The 23,009-nt window shown below is 44.4% G+C and overlaps 2 protein-coding genes across 3 annotated transcripts in view; one reads left to right on the plus strand and one right to left on the minus strand.

Moving 5' to 3' along the window:
- Positions 1-23,009, plus strand: part of TMCC3 (transmembrane and coiled-coil domain family 3) — a 271,358-nt gene that overhangs the window by 106,375 nt on the left and 141,974 nt on the right. The window lies entirely within an intron of this gene.
- On the minus strand, positions 14,507-18,115 carry LOC102999113 (N-acetyl-D-glucosamine kinase-like). The gene is given in 3 exon segments (XM_057556504.1): positions 14,507-15,312; positions 15,315-15,480; positions 18,032-18,115. Coding segments are annotated over 3 exon segments (1,056 nt in total).

Here is a 23,009-nt window from a genome sequence, read left to right on the forward strand (position 1 = left end):
GGCCACAGAAGTTTGGCACCTCAGTTAATATATATTAGCTCCTCGTCCTCTTCCTCCTGGTCCAGTTTCTACCCTCTTCCCTCAAAGAGAGGACAGAAGGGAAGGAGATCCTTATGGGCTCAAAGTGGCATTTGGGAGATGAGACGCTTGGTACTCAAACAGTATGGGATTTTAAACTTTTAAAATAAGAATAAAGTGGAAGAAGCCTGCCCACATTCTCTAAACTTATTGAAGCCCTTTGAATTGTCAGTAAAGAACAACAATAATAAAGTTGTTATTACAACTAATGTTTGTAAAGCCCCTTACAGTAATTTTTCCACCGAAGGGTGCCTGACCCATTGTGAGCACTCAGTGAATTGTTGCTGCTATTACAGTTCTTGTTTTATTTACTCTCTGCACTGTCCCTCCTTCGTAGATAAATTTATGATCCCTTTTCACAGATGAGGAAACTGAGGCTCAGATAAAGCGACTTGCCCTAGAGCACCGTGTAGTGAGTGGGTGGCAGGTTGTCAATCTAGGTCTTCCTGCTCCAGCTCCCAGGCTCCTTCTTCAGTCTCCTTGGCTCCTCCTCAATACCGGTCCCCCAGCCACTCCAGTTTACTTACAGAGTCTTAAGGTGAGACAGGATTTCCACCTTTAAACCAGCCCAAAGGGAAATCCTTAAATTCTAAGACATAATCTTCCTTAGGTCTTAAGCACAGCTGAGCCACATGGGGTCAAACTAATTAGCTTTTGATTCTGTCCTGCAGGTAAATTTAGAGGCAGATAAAAAGTACGAGTATGTTTTAACAATTGTCTCCAGCTTTTAAGGTTAGATCCTATGTATGCGCGTACACACACACACACAAACACCTGATAAATTATTTTAGTAGGTATTGATGAGAACAGAATGCATGAGACTCATTTTCTTTAGGCTCACTAAGAGCTTTTTACATTGATTTAGAAAATAATGAATGCACAGCTTGAACCATTTCTAATTCCAGCAAACTAACCAACCTAAAGAAACCTTACATCTCTTGGCAGCTTGCAAATAGGTCATTAGGGTTGACCATTACTGTGCAGAAGACAAAAGTGAGCAAACCTTTTGACCTGAGAATGGAAAGCAAGACCGTTCTCCTGATGTTCAGTAGTAAGAGAGCCGGCCCAGGAGCCGGGGACTCAGGCAGGAGGAGGATTAATCATTTGACACTTTCTGCCCTGACTCTACTGCGCTGCCTACTCAGGTGGACTGCAAACAAGTGTGCAGATGAATAATTCACGCTGGCAATGGCTTTGACCTCTCTGAGCTGCCTCCCTCCTGAGCAGGGAGCAGGGAGCATCGACCATAGAAAGACACACCCTGGCCTAAGGTTAAATCCTTGTCTCCACTCTACTGCATTGGCTATTTCCTGTTCTGATTGCTAATCCTTAGTGAAGTGCTCAAACCACCTACCTACGGGCACAGAAAAGGAAGGCCCGCTGGTATGGGGTGTGGGTTGGGATAATGGCCTTCCAGCAGTCCAGATTTGGAAGCAGCCTCCCTGGAGTGCACGAGAGGGTTAGCCGAGCCTGGCACTTCGTGGGGCATGGGGCACTGTGATCCCTTGAAGCCGAGGCTTGGGCAAATCATTTAACTTTCCTGAGCCCTAGCTTCCCCAGCCTCCAAAACTGGAGCCATGGTCCTTGCCCTGCCCACCTCATGAGGAGGAAGCGATAACACTTGGTAAATGTTTACAGTTTAAAGCACATTTAAACGTAAGTTGTTTCCAAAAGGTCTATTACTGTAGGATTCCACTTCCTGAGGTGCCTAGAACAATAAACTTGATGGAGACAGAAAGTGGTGTGGTGGGTACAGGTAGGTGGGGGGAGGCGGGAATGGGAGTTAGTGTTTAATGGGTACAGAGTTGCAGTTTGCGAAGGTGAAAAGTTCTGGGGATCCATAGTGGTGATGTTTGCACAACAGCATAAATGCACTTAATGCCACTGAACTGGACACTTAAAATGGTTACTTTTATGTTATGTATATTTTACCACACTAAAAAAAAAAAAAAGAAATTAAGTTGTTTTAATGTTCCTGCACCCGGAAGTCATCCAAGCCAACCTTGGGTGTCAGCCTCCCTGCTACTGCAGGTCCTGGGAACGGGACCCCAGCCTCCCTCCTCAGGCTTACATGCCCCCCCTCCTCTAAATGAGTAGAGGTTGCTCGACATTACCAAGTCTGTACTGAGCCCCCAGTTGTGCCAGGCTCCACACCAGGCCCAGGACACACAGAGGTAAATGGATGAGTGCCTCCTGTCTGGTGAGGGACACAGACCCGCGAACGGAGCACACTTCACAGACAGCGCGGGAAGAGCTGTGATGGGGTGGCCCGGCTGCGGAGGGAGGGCGGGGAGCCGTCGTAGGGTCCTGGAGCATGTGCCAGTGCCAGAGTGAACCGGCAGGAGACTGGCAGAGGCTTGGCCGCCACAGATGTTTGCCCAAACGCTCCGCTGAGTTCCTGCTTCTCTGTGTTTGCTGGTGCTGGTCCTTCAGCTAGAGTGCACTCTTTCCCTTCTTTCCCCTGAAAATCCTCCTAATACTTATCGTGCCAGCCCAGATGCCACCTCCCTTCTGGAAGCGTTCCCTAAACCCAGCCCAAAGTAATCTCCCCTCCTCCTGAACTCCACAGCCACCCCTTGTATTTCCATTGAGCCCATATTTCATTCTGTCAGGCAGTATAGCCTTTTGTATTTCTGCCTGTCTGGTTGGATATAGGTTGGGATTTTTATAGTTACAAGTAAGAGAAACCAGCCGGAACCAGCATTAACATAACAGTCATTTATCAGAACGCAGGGAGATGTCTTCCCAGACCAGGGCACTCTGTTGCTGCCCCCCGTCCTCAGCCTGCTTGCTTCCCGGTCCACGTGGCAGGGGCGGGGGGCACTCCAGGCTCCCAGGGCTGGTTTCTGTGCGTGGGTCAGCAATCACCTCCTGACCGGTTAGCCGTGGCAGGGGAGCAGGGTCACACGCACACTTGGGGTGGGTCAAAGCCCATGTATGCTGGGGAAGAGCAGCCCTGAGCCGTCAGCGTGAGCTCTACTCTCTCTAGTGGTGGACCCTGCAGACCACTCAGTCCTTCCAGTTTCCTCCCCGGGCTTCCCATCCTGCTCCCCACCCCACCTCCTCCGTGATTCTGTCTCAGCCCCGCTGGCCGTTCCCTTCTTTGTGGTTGCTGCTGCTTTCATCCATCCCTGCTATTAGTGTTCTTTGTGATTTCACTGATGCATCTTCCCATTTTACTCATTTTCTTTAGATAAGCTCAGTAAGTCCCATGACTTCAATTGCTATCCGTTTGCATTCAAATTTAGTTACTGTTCAGATCTGAGTGCCTGACCCATGTACTCTGCTGCCTAGCAGTATATCTCCAAGAGATGTCCCACTGTGCACAAAACTGCGTGTGCCATCTGCCTGTCACCCCTGAGGCACCCCCATTCACCTGACCCCCCCCCGCATTCTCTATCTCTGTGAATGATATCAACAACTGCCCCCTGTTAAATCTGCCAGCCGCCTTATTGCTTTCCTGTCCTGTACCAAATAAATCTAATTGGGCATGAAACGCTTGCCCTTAATGCCTCTCGAGTTTGTCCATTGCCATGGCCTTAATTCAGGCCTGCATCATTTCTTACTAATTTGTAACTGGCCTCTTGTGCCACCTTGCAATTTGCTTCCCTGTAGTGCAATCCATGTGATCTTTCTAAATAAAAAAATCTGGTTATTTCAGTTCCTTGATTAAACTCCTTCAGTGGCTCCTCAATGCCATTGGAATAAAAGTCAGACCTCAGTGTGTGAGACACAGAACCCTCCCACACCTACCTGCCCATCTAAGAAACCTCAGCTCTTGGTTCTCTCCAGCCTTAGAATTTCTGAGTATGCCTTGTTCTCCAAGACGCCCCTCCATGCCTTCTTTTTAAGAAAAAATAAATAAATAAGGTTTTATTATTTACAAACAAAGCGTTAAAACAAGAGTGAGTAAAAAAGCGTAGACTGGCTTCTCAAATTCAAAAGGGGGGAAAGGTGAGGTCATTAGGTTCAGGGGAAATGTATCTACCTCTGTGGTGTCTACTTAAAAAGCTGCCATTGAGTCCAAAAGTAGTAATAACCTTGTATCAAATATACCAGACACCTAGAAACCTACTTCTACCAAAAAAAAAAAAAAAAGAAGAAGAAAAAGAAAAAGGCCTGGAGGTCCTGACTGTGCAATTGGACATGCCCTGAAGTAAACCAGGTTAAGTCTGCACCCCATATCGAAATCTCTTGTATCTAAGGTGGAGGCTGGAAGAAGCTTAACTGTCTACACAGTTGGCAGAGCACAGCCCCTGAACTATCAATAACTTTCTGGTCCTATTAAGCTTTAACCAGGTGACTGAAATGGGACTTGCCCTGGGGCTGGGAAAGGGCACGTTGGTGAGAAAGAAGACAGGGACATACACTGAGTAACAACCTACAGCCTCTGCCACCATCCTGACTTGGTGTCCCACGATGATCATCAGTATTTTATGCTGCTCCACACCAGACTGGTTATTTCCTGCTATCTGCACTGGGTCCCTAATTACAGAGAATTCTGGGTCTTGGTAGCTACAGTTGCCCAAGGTTCAAACTTTTAAGTACAACCTTCTGTCTTGTTCTATTCTATTAGTAATGTTTGGTTGCAAAGAACAGAAATATCGAAGAACAGTGGTTAAAACAAATAAGAGTGTGTTTTTTCCTCACATAATATGAAGTCTAGAGGTAGGCTGGTTCAACTCCTCATCAGAGCCACTTGGCATGTTGGCTTTCATCCTCATGGTGACAGCGTGGTGGCTACAGCTCCGGCATCACGTCTACATCTAGGTGAGAAGAAGGGTAAGAAAAGGGTTCCTCTTGCCAACTGTCTCCTTTTATTAGGAACCAGAAACAGACTTTTACTTAGGTTTTATTCACCAGAACCATGATCTATGGACATCTGTGACTTCAAGGGCGGCCGGGAAAGAGTCTATTTAGCACGGCATGGTAGAGTACTGAACAAAATTGGGGTTATGTTTACAAGAAAGAAAGGAGTAAGAGTAAGTGCATTCACAGCTAACAGGGTCTGTCATATGTTACATCAAATGTGTTTCTGTTGCCCCAGCTGCTCAATCATATTTACTCTTGCCATGAACGCTTTAGTGTTGTTCTTTTTTCTCTTGAAATTCAGAAGTGTTCTAATACTTTTTGCAAAGTGCTTTCTGCAGAATTCAGTTTTACACTGGAGATAACCCTGACTCTAAATGGACAAAAGATATTGGCTGGACTAAGTGTTTTCTGGAAACCATACTCTCAAATTGTATTAGTTTTTCCACTATTGAGCTATTTAATCAAACATTCACAATATATATGCAAATCCTGTTAATCTTCTGTTAATGAGAACAGTCAGTCTGGATGGTCCGTGCTTGACGTGGGAGCATTAGAATGACTCGGTGCACATATCTCTACTGCTTGCGTCAGTAATTCTTCACAATCATTTAGTTTTATAATCTAAATTTGTTGGAATTAAACTTGAACAGCTCATAAATAGTATAATTAATTTTTGTTCCACTTCATATCCAATTACAAATTGGTTTAAATCTACTGTTATGTATTCTGTCTGCTCCCCATATATTCTCTGGATCACGACACTCACACTGTTGCTATTTGACTTTGCACTGTAGTCGTGTGACCTGGGAGGGCGTGCACCACACCTGTCTTGTTTATCATCTACTTAGCAGAGGTGCACAGTAAGCCCACAGTAGGTGCACAGTAAGCCTTGGTTGAATGATTTAATTGCCAAATGACTCGACAGTCGTTAGTTAAGTATCAGCAGAGGCAGCCCCCACTGGCCTGCTAGTTCCTGTGCGCCAGCCAATGTTTTATTTAAAAAGAAATCGTAGGCTACACACTAAAATATGTCAGGCTGGATTTGGATATTTAGGCTCTCTGTGGTTTTTCCTGTTTTCCTCTGAAACACATTTGTGTTTTATTGTCCGGGCACCCAGAAGAGAAGGACTTTGTGATGCCAGTTCCCAAGTCTCAGGGAATTGTCACGATTGCCCTAATTTGAGCCGGGAGCCTGCCCCTGCACCAGGCAGGATCTGTGTCCAGGGGCCTGGGCTGCTTGTAACGCACTTTCAGTAAACATTTAAGTTGAGGTAGAAGCAATGCCTAGAAAAGAGGTTTGAGGCAGATAACCCCAAGGAACTGCCAAGGCCGCGTCAGCAGTTTTGCTGCCTAACTGCTTCACCTTGCTACGTGTAACACATGCACACTCGAGTTTCATTGATTCATTTACTCAGTGATCGCTGGGCACCAGCTGTGGAGCGTGTGTTGGGTTTGTGATCTGCTGCTTTCCCTCTGCGTGTTCCTTGTCCTCTCTGTGCCTCAGTTTCCTTATCTGAAAAATAAAGTGATGACACTTACGTTATAGGATGGTTTTGAGCATTAAATGAGATTTTATAGATACAGCCTATATATACTATTTATAACATATATTAATGCAATATATAGAGAATATATTACATTATATATAATTGTATATAAACTTGGAACAGTGCCTGGAAGATGAGTATTCATGAAATGTAAGCTGTCATGAGTCCATAGTCTCTTTTCCACAATTAAAAAAACCCAAAAGCTCTTGACAACCAAAATTTCTTCATAATTTTGGCAGAAAATTCTGACCTGCTCTGAACTCAGTGACTTTCAAAGCCTGACCCGAAAGGATGTGAGGATATTTTGAGGCTGTATTTAGCCACTTAGTGTGAATATTCACACATTTTGCTGCAGAAGTATCAGTGAGGCAGATTACAGGATGCTGCCCCAGCTCCACTGGCACTATTGCATCATATTATCATTTTCAAATGAAAAATTCTGAATTCTGAAACGTATCTGGACCCAAGGTTTCAGACAAGGGATCGTGGCCCTCTCGTTGTTTCCCAGCCTCCTCCTCATCAACCACACTGCGCCTGGATGAATGGACCACAGTCTCTGCCTCGAAGGGGCTCAGAGTGCTGAGCGGGTCATGTCAGTGGCGTGTGTCAGAGGCAGACTGGGGTCCCGGGAGCACTCGGGATGGCCCTTAACTTCCGTGGCTTGGGGATGGTGCGGGAGCTAAGGGAAGCATCTCAAAGGGGTGTCCTAGGTGAGACTGGAATGATCCAGCACCTCCTTGTGTCGGGCCTGGTGCAAGGATCCGAGCTGCCCCAACCCGGAGGCCAAACAATATGTTAGTTCCAGAAGGCAGCCATAGACACTAAATAAAGATCGCAGATGTGATCTGCTATCACAGGGGTGTTCTGGGTGCCCTGGGAGCCCGTAAGAGGGAGCCAACCTTGTCTCAGGGGTCAGAGGAGGCCTCCCTACCTGTGTGATGTCCAGACTGAGGCTGAAGAAGGATGAGTAGGAGTGGGGCAGGTGAGGAAGCTGCAAATATGTGGAATGGAGAGAGGAAAGTGCATGTCAAGGGTGAGGAGGTGAGGGAAAACCGGCTCCTTCCAGGAAACTGGAGGAGAAAGCCTGCAGACAGATGGTGAGAGGGAAGAGAGTGGGTCCCAGAGCTAAATCACAGTATGCCCAGAGTCTGGTCTCTCAGAGGAGACGGTCCTGGTTTACGGCTGTTGTCCCAGCATTATTATGAATAGCAGTGTCTTTCACTCTCGAAAGTGCTCCTATTTGGACCGTTAAAGTACATGATCCTCCCTACGTAAAGGCCAACATAGGGAACTGAGAACTTATCCTTAGGGAAGTGGGAATCCACTGGAAGATTTTAAACAATGCACATTTTTAAAAGTTATTTGGGGGTGATTTGGGGCTTTGCACTATAAAACGTTCTTTTTTTCTTCCTCTGCTATCAGTCTCTTGGTCCCAAGGGTTCCTGGAATAGATGTCAGACCCAGGAAGATAACCCCGAGTGCTGGTGGCAGCCTGGCCTTTGCTGCCATAGGACAGCAGGACCCTTGGCCGGCCTCTGTGTGGACATGAACATAGAAATAGAGCCGGGTCTGATGATCCCGTGGAATGTACATGCGCTCTTTCCTTAGCTGAACTCTCAGGAGTTCCTGTGTTGTCTGGACTACCCTCCGAAACAATTGTAGGCCTGTCTCTGAAAAGTCAGGAAGGGTGGTGGTGGCCTTTTCTTTCCTTTCTCCCCATGCCTGGTGTGTGCGTGTTTGCCTGCTAGCAGGCCCATGCTCAGGCGCCTGCCTTTCCCCATCTGATTTTCTTTGCTGGCCAGAGCTAGCAGTTGGCAGACACTGACTTATCAGTCTCATGCTTTCAGCCAAGAAAAGACAGAGGAGAATTCAGGAAACCCAAGATTCATGTTTTACTTTTGTGTAGGATGCTTTCAGTGCCTCAGAGAGAGACAGACTCACCCCTCTGGGAATTTCTTTACTCTTAGTTCTTATTTCTGTCACATTTTGAGCTCTCCTGTCTGCTGCTGGGTAGGTGGAAAGATAAAAGCTCCACGACAGCTGGTAATCCCCTTTAGGCCACACAGTGGGATGTAGTTTAAGGAGGTTTCGCAGTAAGCAGCAGATCAGTCCTCTGTGATTAGAAGGCACTGGAACTGTTCACAGCTGCTGGAAAGGCCTCAACGTGGGCTGGTGTCCTCAACTTGATGGTGGCCATGCGGATGGGGCAGTTGTAGGTGGGAAGTGGTTAACAGACCTCCCCAGGGGCAAGCCGCCTGGGGCCCCATCAGCTGGCTCTTACCTGGTTGAATTCACCCCAGCTGCTCAACCTGGGAGGACGGTACCTGAGTGAATGGATGATCCGTCCTCAGGGACGGACCGATGTAAACGCACACACACACATACACACACACAACACACACATCTACATGCACCTACACATGCAGGCACACACAATATTAAAATACCAATTTATTCACTCTCAAATCAAATACTTGCATTTTTTTCCCCCAAAGGCCAGCTAAGCTACAAATTAGGAGCCTGCTTAGTCATTTTATCCCCAAAAAACCATGGTCTGAAGTCCAGTGCATCTGGGGCAAACTCCACAGGTAGTCAGACTGTGAGAACATTGTCATTTTAGACTGTCTCTACTACAGCCCCTCAAGGTACACTCATCTCCTATAGTTGAGTTTTTTAAACTTGGGATCCCTAGCCAGGCACTCAGAGCCTGAAAGCCCCATGAATTTGTGTGTGTGTGTGTGGGGGGGTGCACATGTGTGTTTTTCTGGGGAATGAATCCATAGGTTTCCTGAGATACTCATCAACCACCCCCCACCCAGAAAACAAACAGAAACATGTGGACCTCCACAGCTGGCTAATAAATTGATACCCTTTGAAGAAATCGTTTTTAATAGTGGTGCAGCATATACTTAAAGGGATGGCATGAGAAGATGGCGTCAGCTTTTCTGCTGTTGTCCCTAAAATTGTACTCTGATCCCTACTTGTGTTTGCCACTCAGCATAACAAAAGCCCTGCAGATACTCAGATCTATCATTCCCCCCAACCCCCCATCCCTTCTAGAATAGCGAAATGGTTCTTAATTAGAGAAGAAATCATTCAGTGAAAAAGGGAAGTATTTCCATTAAAGAAGGCTGAGGTAGTTGGGCAAAACTTGAAGAGATGGGCTTCTAGAGTTGGAGTTATTGACCAAAGCCATATACTTAAAGGGTATCTCCAGATGGTGTAGTTCCTAAAAGCATAATGTAAGTGCTACCAATGTTCCCAGCAGAAGAATAGCATTGCACTTTATTAGCTAAGAAGGAGCATACTTTGCATTCTAGGATAAGATCCACGCTGTTTCTAAGGCAGCCATGCACAACTCTAATCTGGCAAGCTCCAGCCAGCACAGTGTGTGGTGGCTCAGGTCCAGCTTTGGGACCGCTGCTTTTTTCCGTGGATGCCTGATGTGCCCATGGACTTGTGAGTCTAGCCTGGCTGGAATTGGGCATTTAATGCAGTGTGACTATGGGGATCTGACTCTTTCCTGTCTCCCCTTGTAGTTCACAGGTGAGATGTTGGCACTCACCCTACCTCTTCCATCTGATTTTGGCCTGTTCCTATTTACAGCTTCGCTGCTTCTGTTTCGGTAACAACAGATCTTAGTGATGCCAACCCTCATATGAAAATGATACAGGACAATGACGATTACACATTAGTTGTAACTTAGCTTTAGTTTTCTTTGAAATCTTAGAGTGTTCTCCCTGAGAGCTGGGCTTATGAGAGGCTCTCACTTTCCACACTGTGTATTTTGACAGTATTTAGACTTTTCATGAACATGTATGATTTGTATGTGTGATTTGAATGAACGCAATTAAAACAGCACTCAGAACACCTGGTTTCAACTCTGGCTTCAGCACTTGGATCCACATGTGTGATGGAGAAAGAGGCAAGTTCCCTAGTGGGGGATGGGCAGACTTTTTCTGGGATGGGCCAGGCAGTAAATACTTCGGGCTTTTGGGGCATATGTTCTCAAGTCTCAGCTACTCAACTCTGCAGCTGTAGTGAAGAAGCAGCCATAGATATGTAAATAAACGGAGCTGGCTGCGTGCCAGTAAAACTTAATCATAGGCACTGAAATTTGAAGTGCATAAAATTTTCACATGTCACAAAGTATTATTCCTCTTTTGATATTTTTTTAAACTGTTTAAAAAGGTAAAAACCATTCTTAGCTCATGGGTCATACAAAAATGGGCCATGGGCTGAATTTGGCTGATCCCTGGTCCTTATCAACTTACCACAAAACTAGGTTGCAATGATAGAAGTCTTAAAACTAAGCTATGATGATAGAGTAAATCAGTGTCTGCTTTTGGGCGTGAGGTGGGGATTGACTCAGAAGGACCAACAGGTCGCTTTCTGGGGTTATGGCAGTGTTCTGTGTCTTGCCAGGGGTGTGAGTTACACAGGTGAATACCTTTGTCAAAACCAATTGAAGATGTATTTAAGATCTAAACATTTCATCGTATACAAAGAAAGGGAACAACTGTTGCATAACAACCACAAAATCTCAGTGCCAGGTAATAGACAATAAGCATTCATTGCTCCCTCACGTGTCTGGGGGTCAGCTGGGGCGATTCTGCTCCATTCATGTGCTTATTCTGAGCCTAGGTTGGACTGAGGTAGTTCTTCTCTTGGCTGCGGCAGAAACACAAGGCAGCAAAGTGAGCAGAGCATGCACATTTCAAGCCCCCCCCCCCGTTGTTATATTGTTCAGACGCAGTCTGACTGCAAGTGGCTACATGTCCTAATTTAAGAAAATGTGACTAAAATGACCAAACGAAAAGCTGCATCCCTTATGCATGAAACCTGCCAAGTCTCTACCTTTGAACGGATGGCAAATGTTACAGGGCAGCAGGACATACATATATGAAATGATAGAGGCACACAACAGAACTGAATATAACCGAGTGCCAAAATATGTCTCCAGGTAAAAATAGGTTTCTGGAGAGCCCTGTGTTGTCCATGCGACGGTCACGGCACCGGAGGTGGTGCTTCCTCTGCCTGTCCCTCAAGATAGTGACGCTCTCACCCAGCTCAGGCGGCTCCCTCAGCGAACTCATCCTGTGCCTGGCATCAACAGCCCCCTTTGGCTGCAGCCTGACTTCTCTCTTGAGCTCTAGACCCTCATTTCTGTCTGTCTCCTCTATCTCCTAGATGCCATGAATGCATCCTTGGCTGAACTTGTGAACTGGTTCTTCATATTCTGATCTCAGGGAAACAACACCAATATCAAGCCAAGCATGCAGGAGTCATCCCAGACTCTTCACTCTCTTTCATCCCCAAATCCAAGCACTGCTATCTCTAAATGACCCATCCCCCATGTATCTCACAGATTCTTCAGGTTGCCATGGTCCTATTTCATGATCTCATCATTAGCCACCAGAACCACTGCAGTAGCCTCCATGCTCATCTCTTGGTGTTTAGCCTCACCCGCCCTAATCCTCCCTGCACTATATCCAGAGTGACCCGCATCTGATCCTGTCTTTCCCTTTCCCATTTGTGTGGGTTTTATCAGTAACAGTTGTCTCCAGAAAAGGGCACTTGGGGTCTAGAATGGGAGGGAGACTTACTTTTTATTATCTATCTTTTTATAGCGTTCGACTGTCTTACCATGAGTAGGTGTTTTTCTTTTGCAATACAATAATTATAAAAAGAAAAATTAGAAGAATTGATAGCTGGACTTTATGAATCATTAGAGATGAAGATGAAGGAGAAGGAAGAGTCAGATGATTTTTGAAATGTGAAGCCTGAATTACTGGTGTAATTAGTGTATTAGTAATTAGTCATTAGTGGTGTTTGGGGAGCTAATGAACACGTGGATATTCTACAGTTATAAATTAAGGGCTTCATCTTCCGGTTTATGGGTCATAAGCTTCACCAGGCTGCACAGGCCCAGCTGCTGAGATCGCTGAATCCCACAGCTTCTTAAGAGCAGGTAGTGCTTTCTTACCAACCCTTCGCTGTGTCCAGGATAATCAGTAAAAGCTGGTGCAGTAGTGAATTAAGTTTAAAAACCAGGCTTTGGACTCGTGAATCCTGACTCTAACACATACTAATTCTGTAAATTTGGGCAAGTTACCTGACTCTTTTGAACTATATTTCTCTCATCTATGAAATAAGAAGTATTAATAGTGCCTCTTCCATAATAGTATTTTGAAGATTAAATGAGATATTTCATGTAAAGCTTTCACTACAGTGCCTACTTCATATTATACCCTTGGTAAATGCTAGACATTTTTTTTTGTATTTACTATTTATTCTTCCCATTTTCTAGATGATAAAATTGAGGCACAGAGAGTTTAAGTAATTTTCCCAAGCTCGAACAAGTGGCGGTGCCAGAATTCAAACCAAACAAGTATGATTTCAGAGTCAGTACTTCTAAATTACTAAACTTTAAGGGAAAATACTGAGAGATTTGAATACATGATTTAAAAGCCCTATAGAAAAACATCATATAGAGTAAAAGATAAGTGATAATGGGGAAAAATCATGCCACATGTGTAACAGATAAAACTTTATTATCCTTTACAGAACAATTTCTCAAATGTTCATTTTGAGAAACGCTAGCTATTTTTGTTAATAAAGTATGTCCAAGAAGTAGTTTTCCCCTTTTTGCTTGAAAACCTCCATTGCACAGAAGGTCATGTTTTCGGTAGCTGCATCCCTCCAACAAGTCATATTGAGTTAAAAGTCATTTATAATTACTCCCTCCAAGTCTACTTTAAATATTATGTTACTTGTATTTTTTTCAGCCCTATCCCCTCACTCCACCTCCCATTTCCCCCACCCCCCAATATTTTGTAGGCTTCACAGTTGTTTTTATTACATTTCATCTTGTTTAGTCTTATCCCGCCAGCTGATCTAGGATGAAAATGTGGATGGGTTTAAACATTTCTATAAACCTATGGATTATAAAACCAGAATGGGTTATGAAGTCGTGTTTTGGGGAAATCACCGACATTTTGAAGTCATAGAGTTCATTCCTTCAACAAATATTAAGTTGCTACATGTGTCAGTCACTGTTCCGGGTGGTACAGTGAGCAAAAACAGGATCTCCCCTTGGAGTTGACTTATTGACAGGGAGAATATAAGTCAAGGAGGTGATCTCAGATGGTGATAAGTGAGAAAATCACAACTGAGCTCTCAAGAATGAACCAGCTGTGTGAACTTCTGGGGGAAAGAATGCCCCAGGTGGAGGCAACAGCAAGAGTGAAGACTCTCGGGTGAGAGAAAGCCTGGCACATTGAAGGAGCAGACAGGAGGCCTGAGTAGGAGAATGTAAGTGAGAGACAAGGCTGAGAGAGGTGGTCAAGGCTGGGTTACATTGGGCTGGTAAACCATGGTAAGGAGGTATTCTGGGGTTTTTTTTAAACATTAAATCTTGTATTTTTATTTAACTTCTCAGGAATTTATGTTGTTTCCCAAAGTAGAATGAGGAAGGAATGTGGGATAAAGGGAAACACTCAGACTTAGAAAGTCCCAGGTTCTGATTGAGATTCTGTCATTTTATGTAAGTCTTCTGAGCCTCGGTTTCTTTTTTTAAAAATTTTTATTGGAGTATAGTTGCTTTACAATACTGTGTTAGTTTCTACTTTACAGCAAAGTGAATCAACTGTACGTATACATATATCCCCTCGTTTTTGGATTTCCTTCCCATTCAGGTCACCACAGAGCATTGAGTAGAGTTCCCTGTGCTATACAGTAGGTTCTCATTAGTTATCGATTTCATACATAGTAGTGTGTATATGTCAATCCCAATCTCCCAGTTCCTCCCACCCTCCCCCTTCCCCCTTGGTATCCATATATTTGTTCTCTACAACTGTGTCTCTATGAGCCTCAGTTTACACAGCTGTAAAATGGAGATGAAACCAGCCCTGTTACATGGCAAGAGACCTACATTTTATTTATTTATTTATTTTGTTTTGGTGGGGGGGAGTGGGTAGAGTGCATTTATTTTCTTCTATAGGTGTTTCTTTTTCAAAAAAAAACAAGGAAAAGGAGAAAAAGCTCCAACACCCAATGTCCACTGGGCTTTAGTCCGTGGGGAGGAGGTGCCCCACGTGGCTGGCCCCTAGGCTGACCCCGCCCAGGGCGGAGGAGTGCCGCAGCTTCAACAGGGTGAAGCTGGAGAAGGAGTTCTGAGCCTGGATCTCTCTCTCCTGGGTCAGCGCCAAAAGGATACCTTCCGTCAGCAGCTCCCAGCTCTTCCACACAGAGCCCACACACGGGATGGGGAGGCCAGTCTCCCGTTGGAACAAGACTGGGTCAGTCTCAGGCAGCACTGCCCCAACATGTGTGCCCAGCATCTCCCCAGCCTTCCTGAAGATGTAACGGGAAAGGGGATCTCCCTGCTCTGCACCTTCTGCAACTTCCCCGCAAAACCCAGCAAACCTGCATTTATCAAAGTCCCTGTACAGGTGGGTGAGGATTCCTAGCCGATCTGGCACCTGGAAATAGTTGAACATGGCCTGTTGGACATAGCCGGTGTCATGAGGAGCCTCCTCTAGGTTGTCGATGGAGTCAAACACTATTTTCACTGCTTGGTGTGCAATCCAGTAGGCTGAGCCCTCATCGCCCATCACGTGGCCCCAGCCACCGCGGCCGCTCTCAGACCCATCGGGGTTGATGAGCCTGCAGTTGGAGCTTGTCCCAGAGATGAGCACGATGCCACCATCCAGTGCAACAGTGGCGACGGAGCCGGCGGCGTCGGTGGTGATGAAGTAGCTTTCACCCAGGTAGGGAAATCGGTCCCTCAGCTCCTCCATCAGGATCCTCACGGGGTCCTCCTGATCCCCACCGCTCAGGAGGGATAGGCCCAGGCTCCGTAGAGGGACCAGAGATCCACCCCTGCTTTCCGTTTGGCCCTGTTCACCGTCTCGTTGATCCTCTCCACACACTTGTCTGTCCCGATCAGCCAGTGGTTTGTGCTGAGTCCTTCCACTTCTGCCAGGATCTGCACATCCTCTGAGAGTAAAAGGACCTTGGATCGTGTGCCTCCCCCGTGCTGCTACCGCCGCCGCAGATCCCGCTGTTTGCTTTTTACCCACATTTTAATTGGTACTTATTTTAGTAACCTAATTTAAAAATCTGGGATCGTATTTAAAATATGAAATACATCCAAGCTGCATGAATATATTTCAACAAGATCAGAAGCATTGGCTGTGATTTTTTAATACAGTAAAATAGTGTAAATCATACCCACACATATACACATGCACACACACACCAGATTCCTGTGAAGATTAAATGAGATAATAAATGTGAAATGGGAGGTATTCCGTTTTTTGTGTTGTGTTTTGATTTTTGTTTTTATGATAGGCTGAATAAGGGCCCTCCTAAATTATCCATGTCCTAGTCCCCGAACCTGTAAATATGTCACCTTACATGGTAAAAGAAACTTTGTAGATGTGATTAAGTTAAAGATCTTGTGATGGGGCGATCATCCTGGGTGACCTAGGTGGGCCCAATGTCATCACAAAGGTCCTTATAAGAGGGAGGCAGGAGGATCAGAGAAGGTGAGGGAGGCGCCACAAGCCGAGGAATATAGGAAGCTCTAGAAGCTAAAAAAGGCGAGGAAACAGACTCTCTCCTCTGACGCCTCCAGAAGGAACACAGCCCTGTTGACACCTTGATTTTACGCTCTGATTTCCAGAACTGTAAGAGCATACAGTTGTAAGTCACCAAATTATGGTAGTTTGTTACAGCTGCAATAGGAAACTCGTATAGGTTTCTAATTCTAACATGTGGTTGGGGGACTTCCCTGGTGGTCCAGTGGTTAAGACTTTGCCTTCCAACACAGGGGTTGTGGGTTCGATCCTGGTCGGGGAGCTAAGATCCCACTATGCCTCAGGACCAATAAAACCACAACATAAAAAAAAAAGAAGCAATATTGTAACAAATTCGCTAAAGACTTTAAAAATGGTCCACATCAAGAAATCTTTAAATAAATAAATAAAATGCAGTTGGAAGCTATTGAAGAGTTTTAAGCAGGGGAGTGATGGGATTGTATTTTGTTTTTAAAAGAATGGGTTTTGGGGAGGCAGAAAGGGCATCAGGGAGACCATTTAGGAGGTAGTGGCAGTAATCTCAAAAGAGACGTGACAGAGGCCGAGATTAAGGTGGTGGCGTGGGATAGAGAGGACCGAACAGATTTTGGTTACAGAGTCAGCGAGAATCGCGGATGGCATGGTTGTAGAGGTACAGAAAAAAGGAAATCAAGGGTGATGCTGAATTTGGGCTTATGCAGTTGGGTGCCATTTATTGAAATGGGGAAGACAGGACCAGAAATAGACTTGGGGGAAATTATGCATTCTGTTTTGGACATGTCACAACTTGAGATGCCAATTAGACATCCAAGTCTATGTCGAATAAGCAGATGAATAAATCAGCGGAAGTCTCAGAGGAGAAATCGTCTGCATGTCCCCTCACCCCTGGATAGGGCTTGCCCTCTCGCAGAATTTCTCCAGTGCCGCCGTCACTAACAGACTACCTGACTGACTGAACTTGACCCAGTGTGGCATTTCATTCCACATCTTTATTTTTTATCCTGGGCTCATTTTTCATCACCTACTCCGTGAAAGCTGAATGAGCAATTAACAGAGTCTAAAATGAGGCCCAATATGTTTGATAACTAAAGAGTGATGGAAAACAATTTAGATTAATTTGGGCCCCAAATGTGGATGGTTATTTAGTGCTTTTTCAGAGAGCTAAATGGATTTCGTGAATTTTAATTGATGTTTAACTTTTAATTGTGTTCATATGGGGTGGCCAGTTGGAACCATGCCTAATAAGACTGATGAGTGTACAGACATTTGCATGCAGCTTGCCTTCCAAGGGCCAGCCAGGGAGAGAAAGGCTTAAAGTAACAGGAGGAAAACTGCACGGAATGGATAATCTTGAAACACATTTATTTTGAGAAAAATGAAAAACTGTCAAATATTTTGGTTTTCTATTCATCTTAAATAATATGAGGTTTACTATTATTTCCTCTTGGTGTTACTGTTATTTATTTTTCAGAGAAAAGTGAACTTGTATTTTAAAAGGAGCTAGGTTGTTATTTACAATGGAAAGAATTCTGATTTGCATAAGCTTATGGTTCAGTTTGTGAGCCAGATCAACAAAATGTTCACTGAACGTCTTTCCTCTGTGAAGTACTTTGCTAAGCACTGCAGGGGGTATAATAATTAGGATGCTTTTTGGCCAACTCATTGACTTAAGCAGTAAGGAAATTTGTTGTCTTACATAAGAAGAAGTAGGGCAGCCTCCGGGCACAGTATGTCAAGTTTCTGCTGTCCTCTGTGATTATCATGGCTCTGCCCTCCTATTTTTGATGGCTTCATCTTTAGGTCAGGAGCAAGATGGCTGCAGTGATTCCAGGCATCACATCCAGATCTGCTAATATCCAAAGGAAATAGGAGGGTTGTCTATTCCTTGAGTGTCTTAACTGTGAAACAGTCTTTTCTAGAAGCCCCTCAGCAAACTTTCCTCACATCGCATGCACCAGGATTGGGCCCCATGTCCATTTGTAAGCCAGTCACTGGCTGAGGAAATGGAGTTACCATAATCGGCTCAGGCCAGGGGTTGGCAAACTGCTGCTCCCCACCTGTTTTTTTTATAACTGAAATGTAATTGGCATAAGCCATGCCCAGTCATTTACAAAATGCTTGTTGTTGTTTCACAGTACAGCAGAAGAATTGAATAGTTGCAACAGAGATCTTCTGGCAAAGGCTAAAATATTTACTGTCTGCCCTTTACAGGAAAACGGCCGACCCTTGGCTTTGACTAATCATCTGGGATGTATGGGTGTTGGAGAGTCAAGGACAGCAGCCACTCTAAACACAAAAGAAGTGTAGGATGTGGTCCTATTCCTCAAAGAGATTACTGGGGAAAATGATACTGTAATATGTTAAGATTATCTACAGTTACTGGTTACAGTTTACTACTCAAATGAAAGGTGTCTCATAAATGCTTATAATTGGAAGCCATCTTCCCTTCCACTACAAAGTAGGGTGAAAAAAAGCCTCTCCATCCATTTATCATGCTTCATTCCAAAGAAATTATAAAAATGAACATCAGATAAAGAACACCTAAGGACTTAAAAGCATTTTTTTTTTAATCTAGGAAGGCATAGTAGTAGTATTAAAAAAGCAAGTTTATGCAGCTTTAAGAAACCATGCTCAAAAGGAGGGAGAAGCAGTAATGTTAACGAATAGCCCAGTGAAGGCACTTCCCAACTCTTATTTTGCATCCCTTAGTTCCTTTATGGCAATTGATCTAAAAACCAAAAAGAGCAGAGCAAGCATGTTTAAAAGATTAATGGATAGGCAACACGAGGGACCCTTGTGGTGTTAGAACTGTTCATTCTGTATCTTGACTGGATACATGATTCTACACAGGTAATGATGATGTACAGAAGTTCACACACACACACACACACACACACACACACACACACACAAATGAGTACAAGTAAAACTGAGGAAGTCTGAGGAAGATAGGGTGATTTATCAATGTCAGTATCCTGGTTGTGATATTATACTACAGTTTTGGAAAAACCATTGGGGGAAACTGGGCAAAGTGTACAGGGATCTCTCTGTATCATTTCTTACAACTGAATGTGAATCTACAATTATCTCAATAAAATTTTCAATTAAATAAAAGATAAATGAGTTAAAAGGACACTGAAACCCTGGATAGGTGGAGAGATGGTAAGAAAGCCCAGTCCGATTACATCCCAGATGTAAGGGAGCTGACCTTAGGGCAACTATTAGTAAATTTTGTGGAGAACAGGAGCATTGCCAAAAAATGGGAAAATCCTGTTCCATTTTTCACAAATGTTCTTTGACATTTCTCTTAATCCCTGACAAGTTTAGAATAGATTCTCAGATAGATGACAGTAATTAGAAAAAAATAGAGATCGCTAGGAGCCAATAAGGGTTTACTAAGAACATTCATTATGGTAACTTGACTCAGAGAATAATATATAGTTACTGAATCTTAATTTCAACAAAGCACTCAAAAAATCCCATGTCGAATTTTTGAAAATAAGATTGTACAATTAGCTGGAGATAGCCCAGTGAGTGATTTTTGCTAGAGAATGTTGATTCTGTTGGTTTTAGGCCACACAAAAGGAAGGGTAATAGCAAAGAACCATTTTTATTAGGAACTTGGGAAAAAACATAGAGCCCATGGTCAAGAAACTTACAGATGATATAAAGAAATCAAAAGGAGACTTCATTATGATAAATGGTAATTTAGTTTCAGAATTATATGGAAGTGCTGGAATAATGGGCCCAAACTAATAAAACTAAAAATATTTTTAAAATTAAACAGCAACAATTAGTCCTATATTTAGGTTTAAAGGAATAATCATAAACATGCAAGATGAAAGAAGAACAGCTTCATGGCAGTTCATGTGAAAAAAAAAAACAAAAACCCAGAGGGATTTAATTGATGCTGTCATTGGCATAGCATGCGGACAACTTGGAGTCACCCAGGACTGACTATGGGCAGGGTCTGGGAGAGAGTGATAAGTTGGATTGGGGCGGGGTGGACAGGGGAGGTCAATGGCCGAGGGAGTTGTATCCAAGGGAATGACCTATGACTGGATTTTGAAGTATCCAAGCTATAATGGACAGAGTTCCTTTAAGATGAAGAAAATGGTATCAGAGGCAATAGACGAGAAGGGCTGGTAGGAATTAGGTGGAGGTTCGGGATCAGACTCCAGCTCCCTTGGAGAACCAAGGGGAACCCAACTCTCAGGGCTCCAGGAAGAAGTGAAACATTTCAATAAGGCCAAGGGATGGGGCTGCACTGGGGAAAGTATACCAGGGTTAAGGACACATGTTTGGAATCTGCAGAAATATTCTCTATCCCCTGTCCCCCTTTCTTCCTATGGGTGCTTGGGACAGGTTACTTGACATTTCTGAGGCTTGGATTTTACGTCTGTTCAATGGGAATGGTAATAAAATCTGCTTCCCAGAATTGTTGGGAGAATTGAATGTGGTTTATTAAATGCTTAGTGCAGTTCCTGAATTGTTTTGTAGAAGTCCTGTCAGGCACCTTGGGCTCTATTTACAGATAGGGGAGCTGCAGACAAATTCCAGAACACATTTACCTATTAAGAGGGATTTCCTATTGCAGTGACTTTGAATCCTGTCTGTACATTGGAATCATGGGAGCTTTTTAAAAAATACTGATTTTTAAAAGATACTCAGATCGATTGAACCAGAATCTCTGGAGTTTTTAAAGCTCTCCAGATGATTCTAATGTGCAGCCAGCTTTGACAGCCATTGTCTTACTGTATCATCAATCCTGGTTGTCACTGACTCAGAGCCTCACTTAATCTGGAGGTGGCCACCCCAGCTGGAGACAACTGGGTGGGGCTGTGGCCAGTGGACAGTGACAGTCAAGTCTAATCTTGAGATGATGTGACAGAGAAGGGAAGCTGCTAAAAATCAAACCCACAAGCACATTGACTAATATCATCCATCCTGAAAAGCACTGTATGCAGCAGGGAAAGCACAGGCCCCCTGAACTCTGAGCTGATCAGGGCACATGTGGAATGTTGATTCCCTTTCAGGAGGACTCAGATGAGAGCAGTCTTTTCCAGGCCTTTGGAGTGAGCTGGGAAGGGTGGCAGTGTCAAGACAGTGCCTATGCCCAGGCACCGCTGTCTGCGGGAGCAGATCACAGGCACAAACATTTGCCGTGAATTAGCAGTTTGGGAAGAACACAGTGGATGGAGGGGAGAAGATACTTCAAGTCCAGAGAGAAGAGCAGAGGGTCAAGAGCTGAGTTTTGATGAGCATTTGTCATGCTGCTGAGACATGAACATCAAAAGGTAGAAACAGAGTTGCCTGACGGAGATAGCACATGCATGTGTTGTTAAAAGTCAGTTGAGAAATAAATTCCGAAGACGCTGAGCAATTGGCACACTTCCCTGGGTCAAGGGCATATTCTCAAAGCTGCAGCAGAACACACAGTAGCAGGTGAGCAGGATGATGAAAAGAACAGAGACCGTGTCCAGTGAGCAGTAGTTAAAGACCTGAGGATGTTGAGCCTGAAGAAGGCAGGATGGCTGAGCGGGATGAGAGCCGTCTCAAGGTACTTGAAATGTCAGCTTGTGAAAGGGTGTTTTGGCCCACGGAGTAGACATTCCAGGGAATCAGACTTTTGTCCAGTAATAAGAAACTGTTTCGGCATCAGGAAGCAAAATTAGAATAAGAGTATGTTTTGTGAGATGGTGAACTCCCTGTCACTTAGATGTATTTGAGCTGACATGGTAGAAGAGTTACTAGTATGAAGTGGGGGGGGTGCAGTACGTGGGCTTCAAGTCCCCCGCTCTTAATTCAGCAGGCCTAACCCAACTTTCATTTGATTAAGGTATGTGGTGCATCGTAGGATGTTATTTTTTAAAGGGTTATTGCCCCTCTCCCCAAGTATGCGAAACTTGGATTGTTATGGTTCTTTGGTTTCTATTCTAAGGAAAGAAACCATGACAAATATTTGGACAACTGAGGGATACTTGTTTGCATAACCAACCAAGAGATTCAAACATTTATGTAAATAAGGACTATGTTTTTTTTTTTTTAATTTGGTTGCGCTGGGTCTTAGTTGCAGCTTGCTGGCTCCTTAGTTGAGGCACGTGGGCTCCTTAGTTGTGGCAGGTGAGCTTCTTAGTTGTGGCATGCATGTGGGATCTAGTTCCCTGACCAGGGATTGAACCTGGCCCCCCTGCATTGGTAGCGCAGAGTCAACCACTGCGCCACCAGGGAAGTCCCAGGACTATGTTTTTTTTTTGTTTTTTTTTTTAAATTAAACCTTTCTTACAACGCTTCTTAATTTTATTTATTTTTGCTGTGTTGGGTCTTCGTTTCTGTGCGAGGGCTTTCTCTAGTTGCGGCAAGCAGGGGCCTCTCTTCATCGCGGTGCGCGGGCCTCTCACTATCGTGGCCTCTCTTGTTGCGGAGCACAGGCTCCAGACGCGCAGGCTCAGTAATTGTGGCTCACGGGCCCAGTTGCTCCGTGGCATGTGGGATCTTCCCAGACCAGGGCTCGAACCCGTGTCCCCTGCATTAGCAGGCAGATTCTCAACCACTGCGCCACCAGGAAAGCCCCAGGACTATGTTTTTTAATGCCATGGAGAGCCTGTAAGTTTGCTTTTCTTGGTCTCATACTTTGGGAAGCATCATTGGGTATTCTGTCTTTAAGCCTTTTTAAGCTATTTCAATTCAACAAATGATTTTAGTACCTAACAAATGTGAGGCATCATCCTGTGTTTTATCTATTGAAAACCTTCTCTTCCCTAAACTTCTACATATTGGAAATTAATCTCAGCATCGGCAGCATCTTCTACATTTAAAAACAGAGTCACAGCACAGCAGATCTAAATAGTGATGGCAGTGAACATCTATTTGTTGCCCCCCCAACATGATTTCCGCTTTCTATCTTCTTTCTATCTAGCCCCCATTGCCATTTAGGGAATCTATGAGTTTCTGGGGAAGCTGACTGTACCTTGATTAGGCGGTAGAGTGT

This window comes from Balaenoptera acutorostrata, chromosome 11, assembly GCF_949987535.1.
Source record: "Balaenoptera acutorostrata chromosome 11, mBalAcu1.1, whole genome shotgun sequence".
Lineage (NCBI taxonomy): Eukaryota > Metazoa > Chordata > Mammalia > Artiodactyla > Balaenopteridae > Balaenoptera > Balaenoptera acutorostrata.